Source organism: Somniosus microcephalus, chromosome 19 (genome assembly GCF_052327205.1).
Source record: "Somniosus microcephalus isolate GS21.2 chromosome 19, FLI_Smic_1.0, whole genome shotgun sequence".
Classification (NCBI taxonomy): Eukaryota; Metazoa; Chordata; class Chondrichthyes; order Squaliformes; family Somniosidae; genus Somniosus; species Somniosus microcephalus.
The window spans coordinates 72,244,677-72,262,181 of record NC_141005.1 but is presented as its reverse complement, the minus strand read 5'-3'; the positions used below and the strand labels follow the sequence as shown (position 1 = coordinate 72,262,181).

General features: G+C 45.3%; 1 protein-coding gene across 5 annotated transcripts in view; it reads left to right on the top strand.

The window, feature by feature from the left end:
* The window catches only part of sfi1 (SFI1 centrin binding protein), a 166,049-nt gene that overhangs the window by 22,079 nt on the left and 126,465 nt on the right, over positions 1 to 17,505 (top strand). For all 5 annotated transcript variants that reach the window (XM_085962021.1, XM_085962024.1, XM_085962020.1 and 2 more), the window contains exons 4-8: positions 266 to 337; positions 3,377 to 3,487; positions 5,066 to 5,160; positions 12,051 to 12,168; positions 13,831 to 13,933. In XM_085962021.1, the coding sequence (XP_085818147.1) occupies positions 266 to 337; positions 3,377 to 3,487; positions 5,066 to 5,160; positions 12,051 to 12,168; positions 13,831 to 13,933 (499 nt within the window). The remainder of the gene's footprint in view (positions 1 to 265; positions 338 to 3,376; positions 3,488 to 5,065; positions 5,161 to 12,050; positions 12,169 to 13,830; positions 13,934 to 17,505) is intronic.

The following is a 17,505-nucleotide window of genomic DNA, read 5'->3' as shown; positions in this document are numbered from 1 at the left end:
ATCTCTTAACATGATATGCCACCTGTGAATGGTGTTTCATGAGTTAATGGTATTTTCTCCTACTTGCTGTAAACAGCTGATGGAGCCAGGGGACCGTGTCAGGTTTGTTTCAAACAGGCAGAGCACCATTGCCTTTTAAGAGTGACCCAATAGAAATTAATTGTCTCAATTAATGGCAATCCAGATCAATATTTTGTCTAAAATCTCACGCTTGAAGAATTCAAAGTTTCTGAGATTGTACGGTAACATTGTCTTCTCATCCCAGACACCTTGCGAGAAAGTTTCTGCATTTGTGGATACAGAATACATTTGGGAGAATACTTCCATCCAAAGCTAGGTGAGGTTCTAAATCTTACTTTCCTTCGATTTGTTTTTAGAGAAGATAAGAAATGGGTAGAGTGCCAGATTGATGCACTAATTTTGAACTGTTGTTGTATTTATGATTGTCGACAAAAACATAGTGAATGGGTAGCTGTGCAACAGAATGGTATTGTGACAGAAACAGAGCAGTGTCGTGCCTCAAACAGGAACATTTCTCCAGTATTAAAATTTTGATGTGAATGTAAATGGAATAATGTGGATTTAAAATTTGAATTCAGTTAGCTGTGGCTGAGGTGTTGGGGAAGAAAACAATATACAAAGCTGTCCAAAAAATCCATATTTCCAGGGCCACCACCTGGCTTAGCCAGTTCGCTGCATTGATGTTACTCGTAAGTTAATTGCATCAGAAATTACTTCACTTCTTTGAAATGTTCTGTGAGTTCCACCGGAGGACATTTCAAAGGAAGGCAGTTGTCTCAGGTTTAACTCTTATATCAATTGCAACAACTTGCTGTAAATTTCCAGCATCTTCAGTTTTTATTTGGGAAAACAAGTTACAGGTAGTGTCTCCTCTCACTGTTTTTAGCTGGTGTAAAAGAAGCCTGCTGCAAATCCCCATATTTTTTCCAGAAAGACTTCCTTGCACCAGTTCTCTCGCCGGAGACGTGAGCAAGGGATCAGTATCCTTCTGTTCCTGGATATTGATCCTGGCAGCACGGTGGCATAGTGGTTAGCACTGTTGCCTCACAGCGCCAGGGACCCGGGTTCGAATCCGGCCTCGGGCGACTGTCTGTGTGGAGTTTGCACATTCTCCCCATGTTTGCGTGGGTTTCCTCCGGGTGCTCCGGTTTCCTCCCACAGTCCAAAGATGTGCGGGTTAGGTTGATTGGCTATGATAAAAATTGACCCTTAGTGTTAGGGGGATTAAATACGTGGGGTTACGGGGATCGGGTGGAATATGTGTCGGTGCAGGCTCGATGGGCCGAAATGGCCTCTATCTGCACTGTGGGGTTTCTATGATTTCTATGATGAATGTCCGGTTTAATAATGGCTGGAACCAAGTAGTTTTCTCTCCTGCAATCAGCATCAGTTGTGGAATACAGAGGGTGGAAGTTATGTTTCAGCTGTACAGAGCTCTGGTTAGACCTCATTTAGAATACTGTGTTCAGATCTGGGCACCGCACCGCACGAACGAAGGATATATTTACTTGGAGAGGGTGCAGTGACGCTGCAGCGGAATGATACTGCAGCTAAAAGGGTTAAATTGTAAAGACTGATTGCATAGACTGGGCTTGTATTCCCTTGAATAAAGAAGATTAAGGGGTGACCTAATTGAGATGTTTAAGATGATTAAAGGATTTGATATGGTAGATAGAGAGGAACTATTTCCTCTGGTGGATCAAGGGGGCATAACCTTAAAATTAGAGCTAGGCCGTTCAGGGGTGAGGTCAGGAAGCACTTCTTCGCACCAAGTGTAAATCTGGAACTCTTTCCCCCCTGCCCCCCCCCCCCCCCCCCCCCCCAAAAAAGCTGTTGAGGCTGGGGGTCAACTGAAAATTTCAAAATTGAGATTGATCGATTGTTGTTAGGCAAGAGGATTAAGGGTTACGGAACCAAGGCGGGTAGATGGAGTCAAGATACAGATCAGCCACGATCTCATTGAATGAAGAGGCTCGAGGGGCTGAATGGTCAACTCCTGATCCTATGTTCCTCGCTTCCCTACAAAGCAGGGATTTTAAAAACAATTAACGTTGATCAGTACTTAGAAGAAAAAGTAAGCTTTTCTCCCTCCCTCCACTGTTCCATTGTTTGGGTGCTGGCCAACCTCCAACACCTTGCCCAATGTGCTACTCTTCATGTGCGAGCCTGGATGGCCAGTATTGGCAGGTTATTTTATTATGGGAGGCATTGCCGCTGAACCTAACGATGTACTAATTGGATATCTACAAAGGCATTTGATAAAGTACCACTTGTTAGCAAGATTAAAGGGACAGTGGCAGCGTAGATACAAAATTTTTGATATACATTAATGACCTGGACTTGGGTATACAAAGTATAATTTCAAAGTTTGAAGAATATTCTAAACTCGGAAATGTAACAAACAATGTGGAGGATAGTAACAGACCTCAGGAGGACATAGACAGACTGGTGAAATTGGTAGACACTTAATGCAGAGAAGTGTGAAGTGATCCATTTTGTAGGAAGACTGAGGAGAGGCAATGTAAACTATATGGTACTATTTTAAAGCGGGTGCAGGAACAGGGGGTATATGTGCACAAATCTTTGAAGGTGGTAGGTCAAGTTGAGACAGCTGCTAAAAAAGCATATGGGATCCTTGGCTTTAATAATCGAGGCATAGCGTGCAAAATAAAGGAAGTTATGCTAAATCTTTATAAAACATTAGTTAGGCTTCAGCTGGAGTATTGTGTTCAATACTGGGCATCGCACTTCAGGAAGGATGTCAAGGCCTTAGAGAGGGTGCAGAAGAGATTTACTAGAATGGCACCAGGGATGAAGGACTTCAGTTATGTGGAGAGACTGGAGAAGCTGGGGATTGTTCTCCTTGGAGCAGAGAAGTTTAAGAGGCGATTTGATAGAGGTGTTCAAAATTGTGAACGGTTTTGATCGAGAAAATAAGGAGATACTGTTTCCAATGGCAGAAGGGTCGGTAACCAGAGGACACAGATTTAAGGTGATTGGCAAAAGAACCAGAGGTGACATGAGGAAACATCTTTTACACTGCGCATTGTTGTGATCTGGAATGCACTGCCTGAAAGGGTGGTGGAAGCAGATTCAACAGTAACTTTCAAAAGGGAACTGGAAAAATACTTGAAGGGAAAAATTTTACAGGGCTATGGGGAAAGAGCAGGGGACAGGGACTAATTGCCTAGCTCTACCAAAGAGCTAGCACAGGCACGATGGGCCGAATTGCCCCCTTCTATGCTGTATGATACACATACACTTTCTATCCTTTTAATAAACATATTTGAATGAAACTTCAATCAGCTGTTAAGAGGTACTACCTTTTCAAAATGCATGGTGTTTCTTTTGCCAGATCCCACTACTGTCGTGCAGTGTTGAGTAAAGCATTTGATGAATGGAAGGAGCAATGGTGGAGTGTGCGAATAGAATGGAAACTAATGGTTCGAGCAGACTGTCACCACAGGTAGCTGTTTTCTATTCCCCTCACCCCACCCGCAACTCCTTGGCTAGGGTACGTCTCACTGGTGCCAAACGTTCCCCCCCCCCCCCCCCCCCGGATATCTCACCCAAAAGGCAGAAGGGTATCAACGACGTTGTCAATCCTGGCTTCACTCGCTGTTCACACATGTGTGCACCCCCAGCAGGGATTGCTGGATAGTGAACAAGAGCAGAAACCTTGGCTAATGAGGCCAGTCGCAGAGCCTGAAGTACTGCCCCGCTGAGATCATCTAACTTGTGATGTAGCTGGTTCTTCAAGGAAAATAATTTTCTAGATGTGTTTTATATAGTATGCCGTACATTTAAAAAAAAAAAAAAAAAATTATTACCACATGCTGGAAAACCAATTCCCTTGATTGATCTGTGACCGTTTAACTGACGATGCAAAATAACCGGTGATTGAAAATGGCTGTAATGCGGATTGCTTCACCAAAGAAGCTACAGTATATAGTATTGCTCGCTCTCTCTGTTTTTTATTCATTTTTCTAGTTTTCTCCCCTTTTCTTGTCAAGATCCAATCCCTTGCTGGGGTGTAGTTCCACACATGCAGCCAGTCCTCCGGTACCTCATCCAAGTGATCCTTTCTTCATATGTAAGCCCGGACTGTGAGCACAGGCAAATTACTTGGACCATGGAGGGCATCACAGCACAGTCATGCTGGATCCTGTCCTTATCTGGTGTATATGTGTGAGAGAGAGAAAGAGGAGAGAATATATGTGTACATACATGCACATGTGCACTTTCCTGCAGGATTCTCTGGATAGTGATCAGGAATGGAAACCCTACAGTTGGCCTCAATGACCCTTCCTCGTCCAGGGTTATTGAGGCCAACAGTAGCAACCCTCCCACAGTTAACTCCGCACAGACTGGGGATTGAACCCCAGCAGTTCCTAGTTTGTATGCCTCAGTTCTACACTGGCCATTGTATTTAACAACTGACCTAAGGGGGTTGGGGGGCAACATGGCAGCATTTTCAGTTAATGACACTTTACTATCACGTATAAGTTTTTATTTGATGTATGACCATGGATTGCTAAGGCAACCTTGTTCAAATCTAAATTACAGAATGAAATTATTGAGTGACCAAAATAACAACGCTTGACATAGTGTGTAACCACGCTGATCATACATTCCAGGTTTCATTCCCAATTTTTGCGGAGTCTCCCTCCCGGGCGGCAGCAGTGGTGCGTCATGTTGACTACTCTATCCCGGGCCAGGGAAGGAGGTTTTGAGGGAAATCAGCCAGGGTTTCTGCTAGAGACCTGTGTTGGAAAATGCATGTATGGAAAGTATAGGATTTGTGTTCAGTTTCGATGCCCCGCAGTCCAAGAGCCAACAGATCACGATCTGCGTTCACGCATGGATACTGGCACTTAGCAAGGTAACACAATGCAGCCAGTGCCCGGAGCTGCACTGCAGAATGAGTCAGAGACTGGCATTTTGATGGGGAATTGAGAATGGTAATAAGGGGACTGGATAGGGAATGCTTCAGATTGAAGCTCCATTCTGTTTCTGTAATCTGCCACATTCCTGCCCGTAACAGGTACTATGTATACAATCAGACATGGAGAGCCTGGCAGACATACATCGTTCAACAACAGAAGAAGAAAACAAAGTACAGGATGGCGGTTTCCCACGGTATGAGATAGAGATGCTTACAATTGATGAGGGAAACTTGGTTAACATCCATTTTCAGATACAAAATAATGCTGGATTGTTCTGAACTGAACCTGACCAGCATTCCAATCTGCAAAGTTCCCTGATCAAACAACTCTTGGAGCTCATGGGCTGTGTTAATTTGTAGCAATTGGTGGCCATTAAAAGGACAGACCAGTTTAAACACTGCTCTAAGTTAGCAGCAGAATAATGGGCCATTATTTGCTGTCAAAACAATGGTGAGGCTAATGGCACTCACTGTTATTTATGCATAAATGGTACAGCAACTTCAGGCGAGAGGCAGATGCGCTGTTAAACTGAAATATTCAGGAGTTGCGCCGCTCTGCCGTTGGCTTTACAAAAACGGCATCTCGCTGTCTGCTTCAAATCAGGCCATATGGGTTGAACTGAAAAACAAAAAAGGGGCAATCACACTGCTGGGAGTGTACTATAGACATCCAAACAATCAGAGGGAGATAGAAGAGCAAATATGTAGGCAAATTTCTGAGACGTGCAAAAATAGGGCAGTAATAGTAGGGGATTTCAACTTCCCTAATATTAACTGGGATAAAATGAGTGTAAAAGGCATAGAGGGAGCAGAATTCTTAAAATGCATTCAGGAGAACTTTTTTTAGCCAGTATGTAACAAGCCCAACAAGAGAGGGGGCGGTTCTGGACCTAGTTTTAGGGAATGAAGCTGGGCAGGTGGAAAGGGTATCAGTGGGAGAGCATATTGGTGGTAGTGATCATAATTCAGTTAGATTTATGGTACAGGAAACTTTGTTATATCCGGCACCGACGGGACCGAGCTGTTGCCGATCTGTCAAAACTGCCAGACAAACCAGCGCTAATGTTGAAACATACGGAGCCGTATCTGGCAACAAACCCCAACAGCTTCTAAACAGTCGGCCGTACCTTGCAAGCATCTCTGTAGCTTAGCAACAGCTTCAGCGAGACTTTGCAGAGCCTGACTGGTGAAAAAAAAGCAACGAAAAGAAAAAAAACCTAACGAAACGTCTCCTGATTTTTGCTGGTGGATCGAGCATTCTGGACAGTTAACCTCCGGATAAACCAAAGTTTCCTGTATTCCTTTCTCATTACATAATACCCAATCTAAGATGGCCTGATCTCTAGTTGGTTCCTCGACATATTGGTCCAGGAAACCATCCCGGATACACTCCAGGAATTCCTCCTCCACAGTCTTGTTACGAATTTGGTTAGCCCAATCTATATGTAGATTAAAGTCACCCATGATAACTGCTGGGCCTTATTGCACGTGTCTCTAATTTCCTGTTTAATGCCATCCCCAACCTTCGCATTACTGTTTGGGTGTCTGTATACAACTCCCACTAACGTTTTCTGCCCCTTGGTATTTCTCAGCTCTACCCATACAGATTCCACATCATCAGAGCTAATATCCTTCCTTACTGTTGTGTTAATCTCCTCTTTAACGAGCAATGCTACCCCACCTCCTTTTCCTTTTTGCCTGTCTTTCCTGAATATTGAATACCCCTGGATGTTGAGTTCCCAGCCTTGGTCACCCTGGAGCCATGTTTCCGTAATCCCAATCATATCATATCCGTTTACATCTATTTGCGCAGCTAATTCATCCACCTCATTACGAATAATTTATCTTCCATGGTAGCTGGCCTGACTCACCTTGGAGAAATATTCTGGTTGAACCTTATCTAAAGGATAGAAAGAACTTGTATTTATATAGCGCCTTTCATGACCTCGGGATGCCCCAAAGCACTTTACAGCCCATTAAATACTTTTGAAGTGTGATCACTGTTGTAATGTGGGAAGCGTGACAGCCAATTTGCGCACAGCAAGCCCACACAAACAGCAATATGATAATGACCAGATAATCTGTTTCTGCGATGTTGGTTGAGGGATAAATATTGACATATTACCAGGACACTGGGGAAAATTCCCCTGCTCCTTTACGAAATAGTGCCATGGGACCTTTTATGTCCACCTGAGAGGGCGGACAGGGCCTCAGTTTAACTTCTCATCCGACAGTGCAGTGCTCTTTCCATACAGCACTGAAGTGTCAGCCTAGATTTTGTGCTCAAGTCTCCGGAGTGGGACTTAAACCCATGACCTTCTGACTCAGCAAGAGTGCTACCACTGAGCCAATACTATTTAACACCGTATATATACCTCTGTGAGGTTCCTCTCACTCATGCTTTAAACTGTCTTCTCTCTAAACTATAGGACTTAAGTTCCCTCTTCCCATTACCCTTGGGATTCTTCCTGTAACTCTCTCTCTGCCTCCTCCAATACATGTACAGGAAACTTTTTTTTATCCGGCACCGACGGGACCGACGTGGTGCCAGTTCATCAAAAATTCCGGATAACCGAAAGCTATAGTAAAAGATACGGAGCTGAGAGCTCCATATAAAGCAACAAACCCTGTTGCTTAGCAACAGGTTCAGAACAATGGCCACAAGTTCCAAGCGTCTCTGTAGCTTAGCAACAGCTGCAGCCACACCCTTGCACAGCAACAGATTGAGGAAGGCAAGTACAATATGAAGTAAAACTTACCTGAACCTACTCCTGAATTTTGCCGGTTAACCGAGATTTCCGGTTATTTAGGTGCCGGTAAATCAAAAGTTTCCTGTATATCAAATTTGAAGTTTAGTGAATTAAAGACTATGGGGCTACATTACTAACTTTAACTGGTGTAAGATTACTCAGTGATGCAATGCAAGATTGAGAATGTTCCCTTCACAATGGTGTCTTAAAACACACTTTAATCATCCCACTGAAGGAAAGTTGTCTTCCATCCATGACCATTTAAGGTAAGCAGGATCCTTCTGTGGATGCTGAGAAAGAAGCGATCCCACAGTGACCTGTGACAAATATTGTAAATAGGTGTTTACTTTGCTGCTGTGCATTGTGGGAGTGTATGACCTCCATTGTTTGAGATCACCACTGAGCTGGAAAGTAGCAGTCACTGGTGATTACATGAGTGTTAGGAGACATATTGTGACGTATAGTCTAGTATCCGTTGTAGATATTTAACAATGAGCAGCATTTACAGAAAGAAAAGATTGTTAACATTTTGGGTGTATCCTATTTGCCAGAAGTGGCGAAGGGTCTCCACCCCAAGTGTCTTTTCCCTTTACAGATGCTGATGGGACCTTCTGTGTATTTCCGGCTTTTACAGTTTTTTAAGGCCAAAAACTGTTTATTAGGTGCCGCGATGACATCTAGTGGGTGTTTTGGGTGAGGAAGTGCAGATAATTGTATTGAGAGTACAGAATATTAACATTGAATTATGTGGGATCAGTGAATTAGAATTTTTAATTTACAAGCCCCATTCTACATTTTTTGTGACACTTCTTCCTCCCAGATATTGAACTTATAAAATGTGTGGACTAATGCCATGTAAACTACACTTGGAAGAATCAAAATACATTTACCACTTTAACAGTTTCCAGTTTCCTGGCCCCAACCGCTTTCTTTTCACCATGGACGTACAATCCCTCTACACCTCCATCCCCCACCAGGATGGCCTGAGGGCGCTCCGCTTCTTCCTTGAACAGAGGCCCGACCAGTCCCCATCCACCACTACCCTCCTCCGCCTGGCTGAACTTGTTCTCACATTGAACAACTTCTCCTTTAACTCCACTCATTTCCTCCAAATCAAAGGTGTTGCTATGGGTACCCGCATGGGTCCTAGCTATGCCTGCCTTTTCGTGGGATATGTGGAAGACTCTTTGTTCCAGTCCTACTCGGGTCCCCTCCCTCACCTCTTTTTCCGATACATTGATGACTGTATCGGTGCCGTTTCCTGCTCTCGCCCCGAACTAGACAATTTCATTCACTTTGCCTCCAATTTCCACCCTTCCCTCACCTTCACATGGTCCATCTCTGACTCTTCCCTTCCCTTCCTCGACTTCTCCGTCTCCATCTCGGGGGATAGGTTATCGACCAATATTCACTACAAGCCTACTGACTCCCACAGCTACCTGGACTACACTTCCTCCCACCCCGCCTCCTGTAAGGACTCTATTCCATTCTCCCAGTTTCTCCGTCTCCGCCGCATCTGCTCCGACGATGCCACCTTCCACACCAGTGCTTCCGACATGTCTTCCTTTTTCCTCAACCGAGGATTCCCCTCTACCGTGGTTGACACGGCCCTCGACCGTGTTCGTTCTATCTCCCGCACTTCTGCCCTCGCCCCTGCCCCTCCCTCCCGTAACCACGATAGGGTTCCCCTTGTCCTCACCTTTCACCCCACCAGCCTCCACATTCAACGGATCATCCTCCGCCATTTCTGCTACCTCCAAAGTGATCCCACCACCAAACGCATCTTCCCCTCCCCTCCCCTTTCAGCATTCCGTAGGGACCGCTCCCTCCGAAACACCATAGTCCACTCCTCTATCACCCCCAGCACCCCCACCCCTTCCCCTTCGCCTGGCACCTTCCTGTGCAAGTGCAGGAGATGTAACACCTGCCCCTATACCTCCCCCCTTCCCACTGTCCAGGGCCCCAAACACCCCTTCCAGGTAAAACAGCGATTTACTTGTACTTCTTGCAATCTAATATACTGTATTCGCTGCTCACGATGCGGTCTCCTCTACATTGGGGAGACCAAACGCAGATTGGGTGACCGCTTTGCGGAACACCTCCGTTCAGTCTGTAAGGGTGACCCCGAGCTTCCGGTCGCCTGTCACTTTAATTCACCGTCCCATTCCCACTCAGACCTCACCGTCCTCGGCCTCTTGCAATGTTCCACGGAAGCTCAACGTAAACTCGAGGAACAGCACCTCATCTTCCGATTAGGCACTTTGCAGCCTTCCGGACTCAATATCGAGTTCAACAATTTCATATCATAACCTCGGCCCCTATCGCATTTTTACTTACATTTTTTTCCCCCACCCCTTTGTTTTGGGTTTCCCCCCCCCCCCCCCTTCCTCTTTTTTTTACATGGCAGCTATCTCTCATTCTGCCAGTACATTTCACACCTAATCTGAGCTGTCTTTTGTCTCTTTACTAGTCCTATCACCATCTCGTCTCGTTTTGAATACCTCTTAATGTCTATTCACTTCTTTTGTTCCCTCCCCAGCCCTGCCTTTCGATCTATTTCATTTCCTTTCCAGTTTTGAAAAAGGGTTAGACCCGAAAAGTCGATTCTAATTTCTCTCCATGGATGTTGCCTGGCCTGCTGAGTTTTTCCAGCATTTTCTGTTGTTATTTCAGATTTCCAGCATCTGCAGTATTTTGCTATTGTACATTTACCTCTTGTTCTTTTTTAATTCAAGCTTTTTAGTGGGGAGTGAACTCTATTTGCATTCTGTACAGTGATTTGCCAGTTGTCAGTCAGAAAATATGATAATTGCCATTTTGCTGTGGCTCATTTTGTGCACCTGTACATAAGCTCAGAATGAAAGCACCACATTCTTAGGTTCGTCACACAACTGGTTTCATTGATGGAAGCAATTTTGGCATTCTTGTCAAGGCAAACTCTGCAGTGTGATTTGAGTGTGAAGTCACCTGTAGTGTCGGCAAGGGGTGTGAGATCACGCTAAATTCGGCCTACCGCCCCGGCGAGGAAGCGGAGCGCTATCTCAGGCGCTCCACCCTCTTGGGGAGGCGTCGGGGGCGCAAAGTGCCGTAGCGCTCCGCATAGCGCTGACGCGTTTCACCGTCCCTCCCCTTCCGTTAAAGGGGAGGGACGCTGCAAGCTCTGCAGGGCCTCCGATAGCCCACACTAGCTCACCAGGGCGGCGTGGTGCCGGCACTGAAACAAGGTGCTGAGCTGCGCGCTGGTGGCCACGGACCACGTCAAGGACCGAAAAAAAGGTGTCGCGGCAGCACCTCCCTTTAAATACCGCCCCGCGAGCGGTGGTCGGCCCGGCTCGCGACCCGCGCTGACATCGCCCGCGTGCCGCAGCCGAATTTCTGCCGTGGGGCGCTAAAGGGTTGTGATGCACGGCAATGACATCATCATTGGCGGCCTGGGGCACTACTCGCGGTTGCGCGGCACTATCGGCTAGCGCCTCTGCAGCGCCCTGCCGAATTTCCTGGAGGCCCCCGCCCGGGTGATAAGCCCTTTGCGCCCCTCGGAGGCACCAACGGCAGGCGCAAAGGAACCGAATATCACGGCCATAGTCTCTTATCATTTGCCTTACAACGAGTGCAGTGCACCGAGAGTCATAGAATGATACAGCACAGAAGGAGGCCATTCGACCCATTGTGCCTATACCAGCTCTTTGAAAGAGCTATCTAATTAGTCCCATTCCCTTGCTCTTTCCCCATAGCCCTGCAAATTTTTCCTTTTCAAGTATATATCCAATTCCCTTTTGAAAGTTACTAATGAATCTGCTTGCACTGCCCTTTGAGGCCGCGCATTCCAGATTATCATAACTCGCTGAGTAAAAACAATTCTTCTCATCTCCCCTCTGGTTCTTTTCTGGGTTCTCTGGGTGCCAACTCTCCTGCCAGTAGAAAAACAGTTTCTCCTTATTTACTCAGTCAAAACCCTTCAGCAGGTATAAACCCAAGTTTTAGCAAGTTGCTTAGAGCTATTGGGACATTAACCTGCTTGCTCACATTAACATTTAACTGGCTTTCCCATGTTCCTATAAAGAGCCAATTGGTCCACTTCTTCAGAGTTCCATTCCTACACCAGGCCTTCTTGTGACCTCTGCCAGTGAGTTTGTGCCAAGTTGTGTCCCTTGGCCAGAGAGCAAATCCACCTAACTTGTGGCCACCTGCCCCATGTGCTGTCATCAGGTACCAAAGGAAATGTATATCACTGGCTCTTTCTAAATAATGAACATAGGTTTACTATAGGCAGTCTGCGTCTATCCTGGTTAAATTTGAGCGAATTTACCGATGTTCCTTTTTGTTTCCATCAGCTCGCTCACAGATGCTACAGAAGATCTGGATCCACTGGTCCTTGTATATACACACACGCAAAACCAAGCATATGATGCAGGCTGAGGCGCAAGAGTTCCGTGTAAAAGCAGCTCCTCGGTGAGCGCAAATCAACAACTGTTATTATTTCAATTAAATGTTGTATTTAATCAACTGAGGTGCTGAAAAACAGGACGATTTACTTTGACCACCTAGTGTCAGCATCAGTGTGCACCGAAGCCAGGTCAGAGACATCAGTATATAATGAAACCAGGTCAGATACACCAAGGATCAGATTCATCAGTTTACACTGAAGCTGGCCAATTATAGCAAACCTCAAACTCCGAGTAACTCATGCAGCACCTTTACACTGGGCAGGAGGTTCTTGGTGTGTACCCTTCCAATGTCATAATTTAAATATTCCCCACTGCTGACAACATTTCTGTCCAATTAATCAGTTAGTTCCTTTTCATCCTTGTCGATTTGACCTTTTCCAATCCAACAGCTTTGTTTTTGATTGAGATTTTCCTTTGCCATTTCTGACTGCAAACCTAATTCTGTTAAGATCACTGGTTCCTAATTGTTCTCAACAGCAACTTGCATTTATATAGCACCTTTCACGACCACCGGACGTCTCAAAGTGCTTTACAGCCAATGAATTACTGTGGGATACGCGGCAGACAATTTGCGCACAGCAAGCTCCCACAAACAGCAGTGTGATAATGACCAGATAATCTGTTTTTGTTATGTTGCTTGAGGGTTCAATATTGGCCAGGACACCGGGGAGAACTCCCCTGCTCTTCTTCGAAATAGTGCCATGGGATCTTTTACGTCTACCTGAGAGAGGTGAGATAGGGCCTCGGTTTAACGTCTCATCCAAAAGACGGAACCTCAGACAGTGCAGCACTCCCTCAGCACTGCACTGGAGCATCAGCCTAGATTTATGTGCTCAAGTCCCTGGAGTGGGACTTGAACCCACAACCTTCTGACAACCTAAGAGGCGAGTGTGCTACCCACTGAGCCACAGCTGACACTGTGTTGATCAAAGAGGTAGGTTTTAAGGACTGTTTGGGGGGGGAATTCCAAAGCTTAGGGCCCAAACAGCTGTAGGCATGGCTGCCAATTGTAGGGTGCAGGCAGTGGGGGGTGCACAAGAGGCCAGAATTGGAGGAATGCAGAGTTTCTGGAGGGTTGTAGGGCTGGAGGAGGTTACAAAGATAGGGAGGGTGAGGCCATGGGATTTGAAAACAAGGATGAGAATATTAAAATTGAGACATTGATTGACTGCGAGCCAATGTAGGTCAGCGAGCACAGTGGTGATGGGTGAGCGGGACTTGGTGTGAGTTCGGATATGGGCAACAGAGTTTTGGGTGAGCTCAGGTTTATGGAAGGTGGGAGGCCGGGCAGGTGAGCTTTTGGTATAGTCGAGTCTGGAGGTAACAAAAGCATGGATGAGGGCTTCCTACCTTCAGGTCACTACTTGTCCCCATTTATTACTAGGAACCACATTCAGTGCTCTATCTTTGATTGCACTTAGAAAACAGTGCTGAATGCACTCGACGAATCCCTCCCCATTTTGTCCATCACCATTAGTGTTATCCCAGGCTACTTCCGGATAATTTAAGTTCTCCATCATTACAGACCTGTTACTCCTGCAGATCTCCTTGAACTTTCAACAGATTCCATTCTCTACATCTTTCTCAATATTTGATATAGTCTATAATGGCTGCCCAATCCGCTGCTGATTCAGTGTTAATGGAGGAATTTACTGTTTCTTGCTAGGGCTGTGTGGTCCATTTGGACCAGACAGTTGGAGAGGAAGGAAAGAAATCGCAAAATGGACGGCTTAGCGATGCAGCATTGGGCAGGAACCGTACTCCACAGGGTAGGTGTGAGGATAGATTTTCCATGTGTCTTGATGATTTGTACACCATAACATTCAGGAAGTTTGTGCTCTTTGTGTAACATGTGATATGCTTTTTTCGAATATGCTCACAATATACATCTGGTAGTTTTTACCCATATATGTAATGCTGAAAATTGTGTGGCATTTCTGGAATATTCATTCTGTTTTTCATATTTTTCCCTTCTAACCAACTCTGAGAGTACAGTTCCAAGGGCACCAGTCATTCCGTGACCTCACCCAGTGGTCATAATGTGAGCCTAGGCAGAGGGCCAAAGAGGATATCATGGCTGAGTCTCGTCCTGTCTTGGGGTGCTGTCCACTGGCAGGCACTTTCCAGCATGATAATCAGGAGTGATAACCTTGCCTGAATATTTTCCCCTTCTGCAGCCAGGAGGTGTTGAGCCCAGTGATGGCACCCCCTACTGCAATTCACGTTGAGGGAGTCTCTTATTCTGTATCATCCAGTGCAATTTATTTACTGAGCCATTGGGGCGAGCTGGTTATTTTAAACAATCTTTATGGTGCAATACCAATGCATTACTCATAGGGTTAATAACGCAAAGCACTTTAAAAACGCAAAGCACTTTAAATAAGCAAAATGAATGGCTGCCCAATGAACTTAGTTTCATTTCTTTGCATGGAATTGTTCGAGGATGGAGTGCTTTAACATGGAGTGGTTGAAGCAGCGACCCTCTACGTGGGAGGGCAAGGCCTTGGATTTCTTCCCCTGTCAACTAGACTGACTATCCCCTCTCCCAATATAATATCAGGCACATGATGCTGGCCTCTGTAATAAGTTTAATTGTCCCTTTGGACTGTCTGTTTAATTGTTCGAAACTGACACCATATTGGTAACGGTTATGACTTTTATTCAGGCGTAAGCAAGAAGCAGTAGTTTGCAAGGCACAGTTGAGAATTATATTACCCCTTGTTCCTTGGGTAAAAGCTGTGACTTTGTTCGTTCCACGCACTTTCTGTACCCTGTCGTCGCACCTTCAGCTCTATCCTCTACCCTGAGAGAGGCTCAAGTCCCCAAGATTATACCCCAAAAAACAGAACTGCAACAGAATTCATCCAATTATGTTTTTCCCAATACTCGCCCCATTCTGCCCAATCATAGGGTTGACACGTACATGTCCAGGCCCAGACACTGAACCTTTGGGATTCTCTACCCCAGAGGGCTGTGGATGGTCAGTCGTTCAGTATATTCAAGTCTGAGATCGATAGATTTTTGGGCACTATGGGAATCGAGGGATATGGGGATCGGGCGGGAATGTGGAGTTGATGTACAAGTTTAGCAATGATCTTATTGAATGGCGGAGCAGGCTCCTGCTCCTATTTATTATGTTCCGATGCAACCCTTATCTCTGTTCTTAGCCTCAGCACAAGCTTCCCTTGTTTCTGCAGTTACTGGCTCATCCTGTAGACCTTGAAACGAACAACCATTCCAGCTGTGAAGAAATCCTAACCTAAACATCATTCTTTTCACTAATTTTAATAAAGGAGAAATAAAAATATAGTCCAGTAAACTTTGTTAAACTGCAATCTAGCAAAGCTTTAATACTGAAATAATAAAAGTGGACTATATTTGATTATATTTCAACAAATAACAAGATTCTCTAGTACACATGACTACATCTCGGAAAGAATAAGAGCTAAAGATGGCTTCATGTCTCAAACTGGTCTTCCCTCCCTTAGCTTGCAATAACAAAATACTTGTGACCCGGTCACCCTGCACCTGCAGCCAGTTGATTTGAAAGCCTAAAAGTGGTTTATTTTTGCAGAACAGTAATTCCAGCCAAAGCTTTCGTTATTTAACCCTTTCGAGCCTAGTCCCTCTAAATACCCTCCTAAGCCTATATTCTTAAACTCGCATGAAAAGAAACATCCTCACCTCAATATGTACGAATGTTCTTTCAGTTTCGAAGCTAAATTTTATTGTTTGAAGCATTCTGGTTCAGACTGCCTGCGTCCTAACGTACATTTCCAGCTCTTCTGGTCCTTCAATCTGGCCTTTACCAAGACATTTTTAACCTTTATAGTATTTTTACTGTGAATTTCACCAAACTCCTTCTGTGGCGGTGTAGTCACAGATTTCAAAATGTAGCAGATCCAGACATGAAGCATGGAAACTAGGGTAGAGAACACCCAGAAACTAGGGCAGAGGACACCCAGACCCTTCGGAACCGTACTTCAGCAAGATGGAGGGGAGGGAAGAGAATTGGTGAGAGAAAAAAAGCAAAATGAAATTCAGCTTTTAAGGACAGTGTTGCATTTCCAATACCGATCACACACTTTTTATGTAATAGCTACATTAAAAAGTCATAGATTGAAACAGTGGCTAGGACCAAGATTTATTTCTTCTTATTCCTCATCCCTCCTCCTCCGTTTTCTTGCCTTGTTGTGTCCTCGTGACTGGATGAGCGAATGAGCTGGACTGCTCCTGCCCTCAGTGCTAATGCTGATCTGCGTTCAGCCAGCAGGTGGCGGCCTTGTGCATGTGTATGTGGCACTGTGGTCTGTTATCCACAGTACACTTAAGAGCTTAACTCAGCACTGATGAAACCGGTCAAATAATGTGGGCACAGTGATGCAGCACATTCCCGAACCCTTAAACAAGACAGGAGCGCTGTCCTTTGTCTCTAGCTCACTGGTTCGGATTTTTTTTCCCCCTCCCCCGCCAATGTTGTCCCCTCTGTTCCTTATGGGTTGCAGTTTCACAGACATCAGTACCCTCCGTACCTCACGCGTGTCCATTCTTCATGGGTGGACCTCGGCAGTGAATGTCGGTAGGCTATTTGACAAAAATGTCAAAGTTGAGTCCGATTCTCTTCCCCACCTGACATCCACACATGCACTTGCCAGCAGGAGTCACTGGACAGCGCCCAGGAACCCTGGCTTTTCTTCTTTCTAGCCCTGGTATGCTGAAGCCGATGGTCTTGCACCTACTGCTGCCCTGCCTGAGGTTAGCTCATCTCCAAGTCCATTGTCTCAAATATCATCAGGACAGTTCTAAGAACATAACATAAGAAATAGGAGCAGGAGTAGGCCAATCGGCCCCTCGAGCCTGCTCCGCCATTCAATAAGATCATGGCTGATCTGATCCTAACCGCCAATCCACTATCACAGAACCATCTCCTGAATCTAACAGAATTAGACACACGAAATAGGAGCAGGATCAGGCTACACGGCCCCTGGGCCCGCTCCGCTACCCACAGGGCCATGTCCGATCCGAACCTAGACTCCTGTCCAAATTCCTGCCCGCTGCCCGTAACCCTTAATTCCCTTTACTTCTAGGAAACTGTCTATTTCTGTTTTAAATTTATGTAATGATGTAGCTTCTACAGCTTTTTGGGGCAGCATATTCCATGGACCCACCACCCTCTGAGATAGTTAGGTTCTGAGGGAACATGTACCTAACTATCTTTCAGATGCTGACTGAGTTTTGTATTTTCAGCATTTTCTGTTTTAATTTCAGATTTGCAGTCTTTATTTGTACATATTTTACAAATCTTTTTACATATAAACACTAAGTCATAGTCTCAAATTCT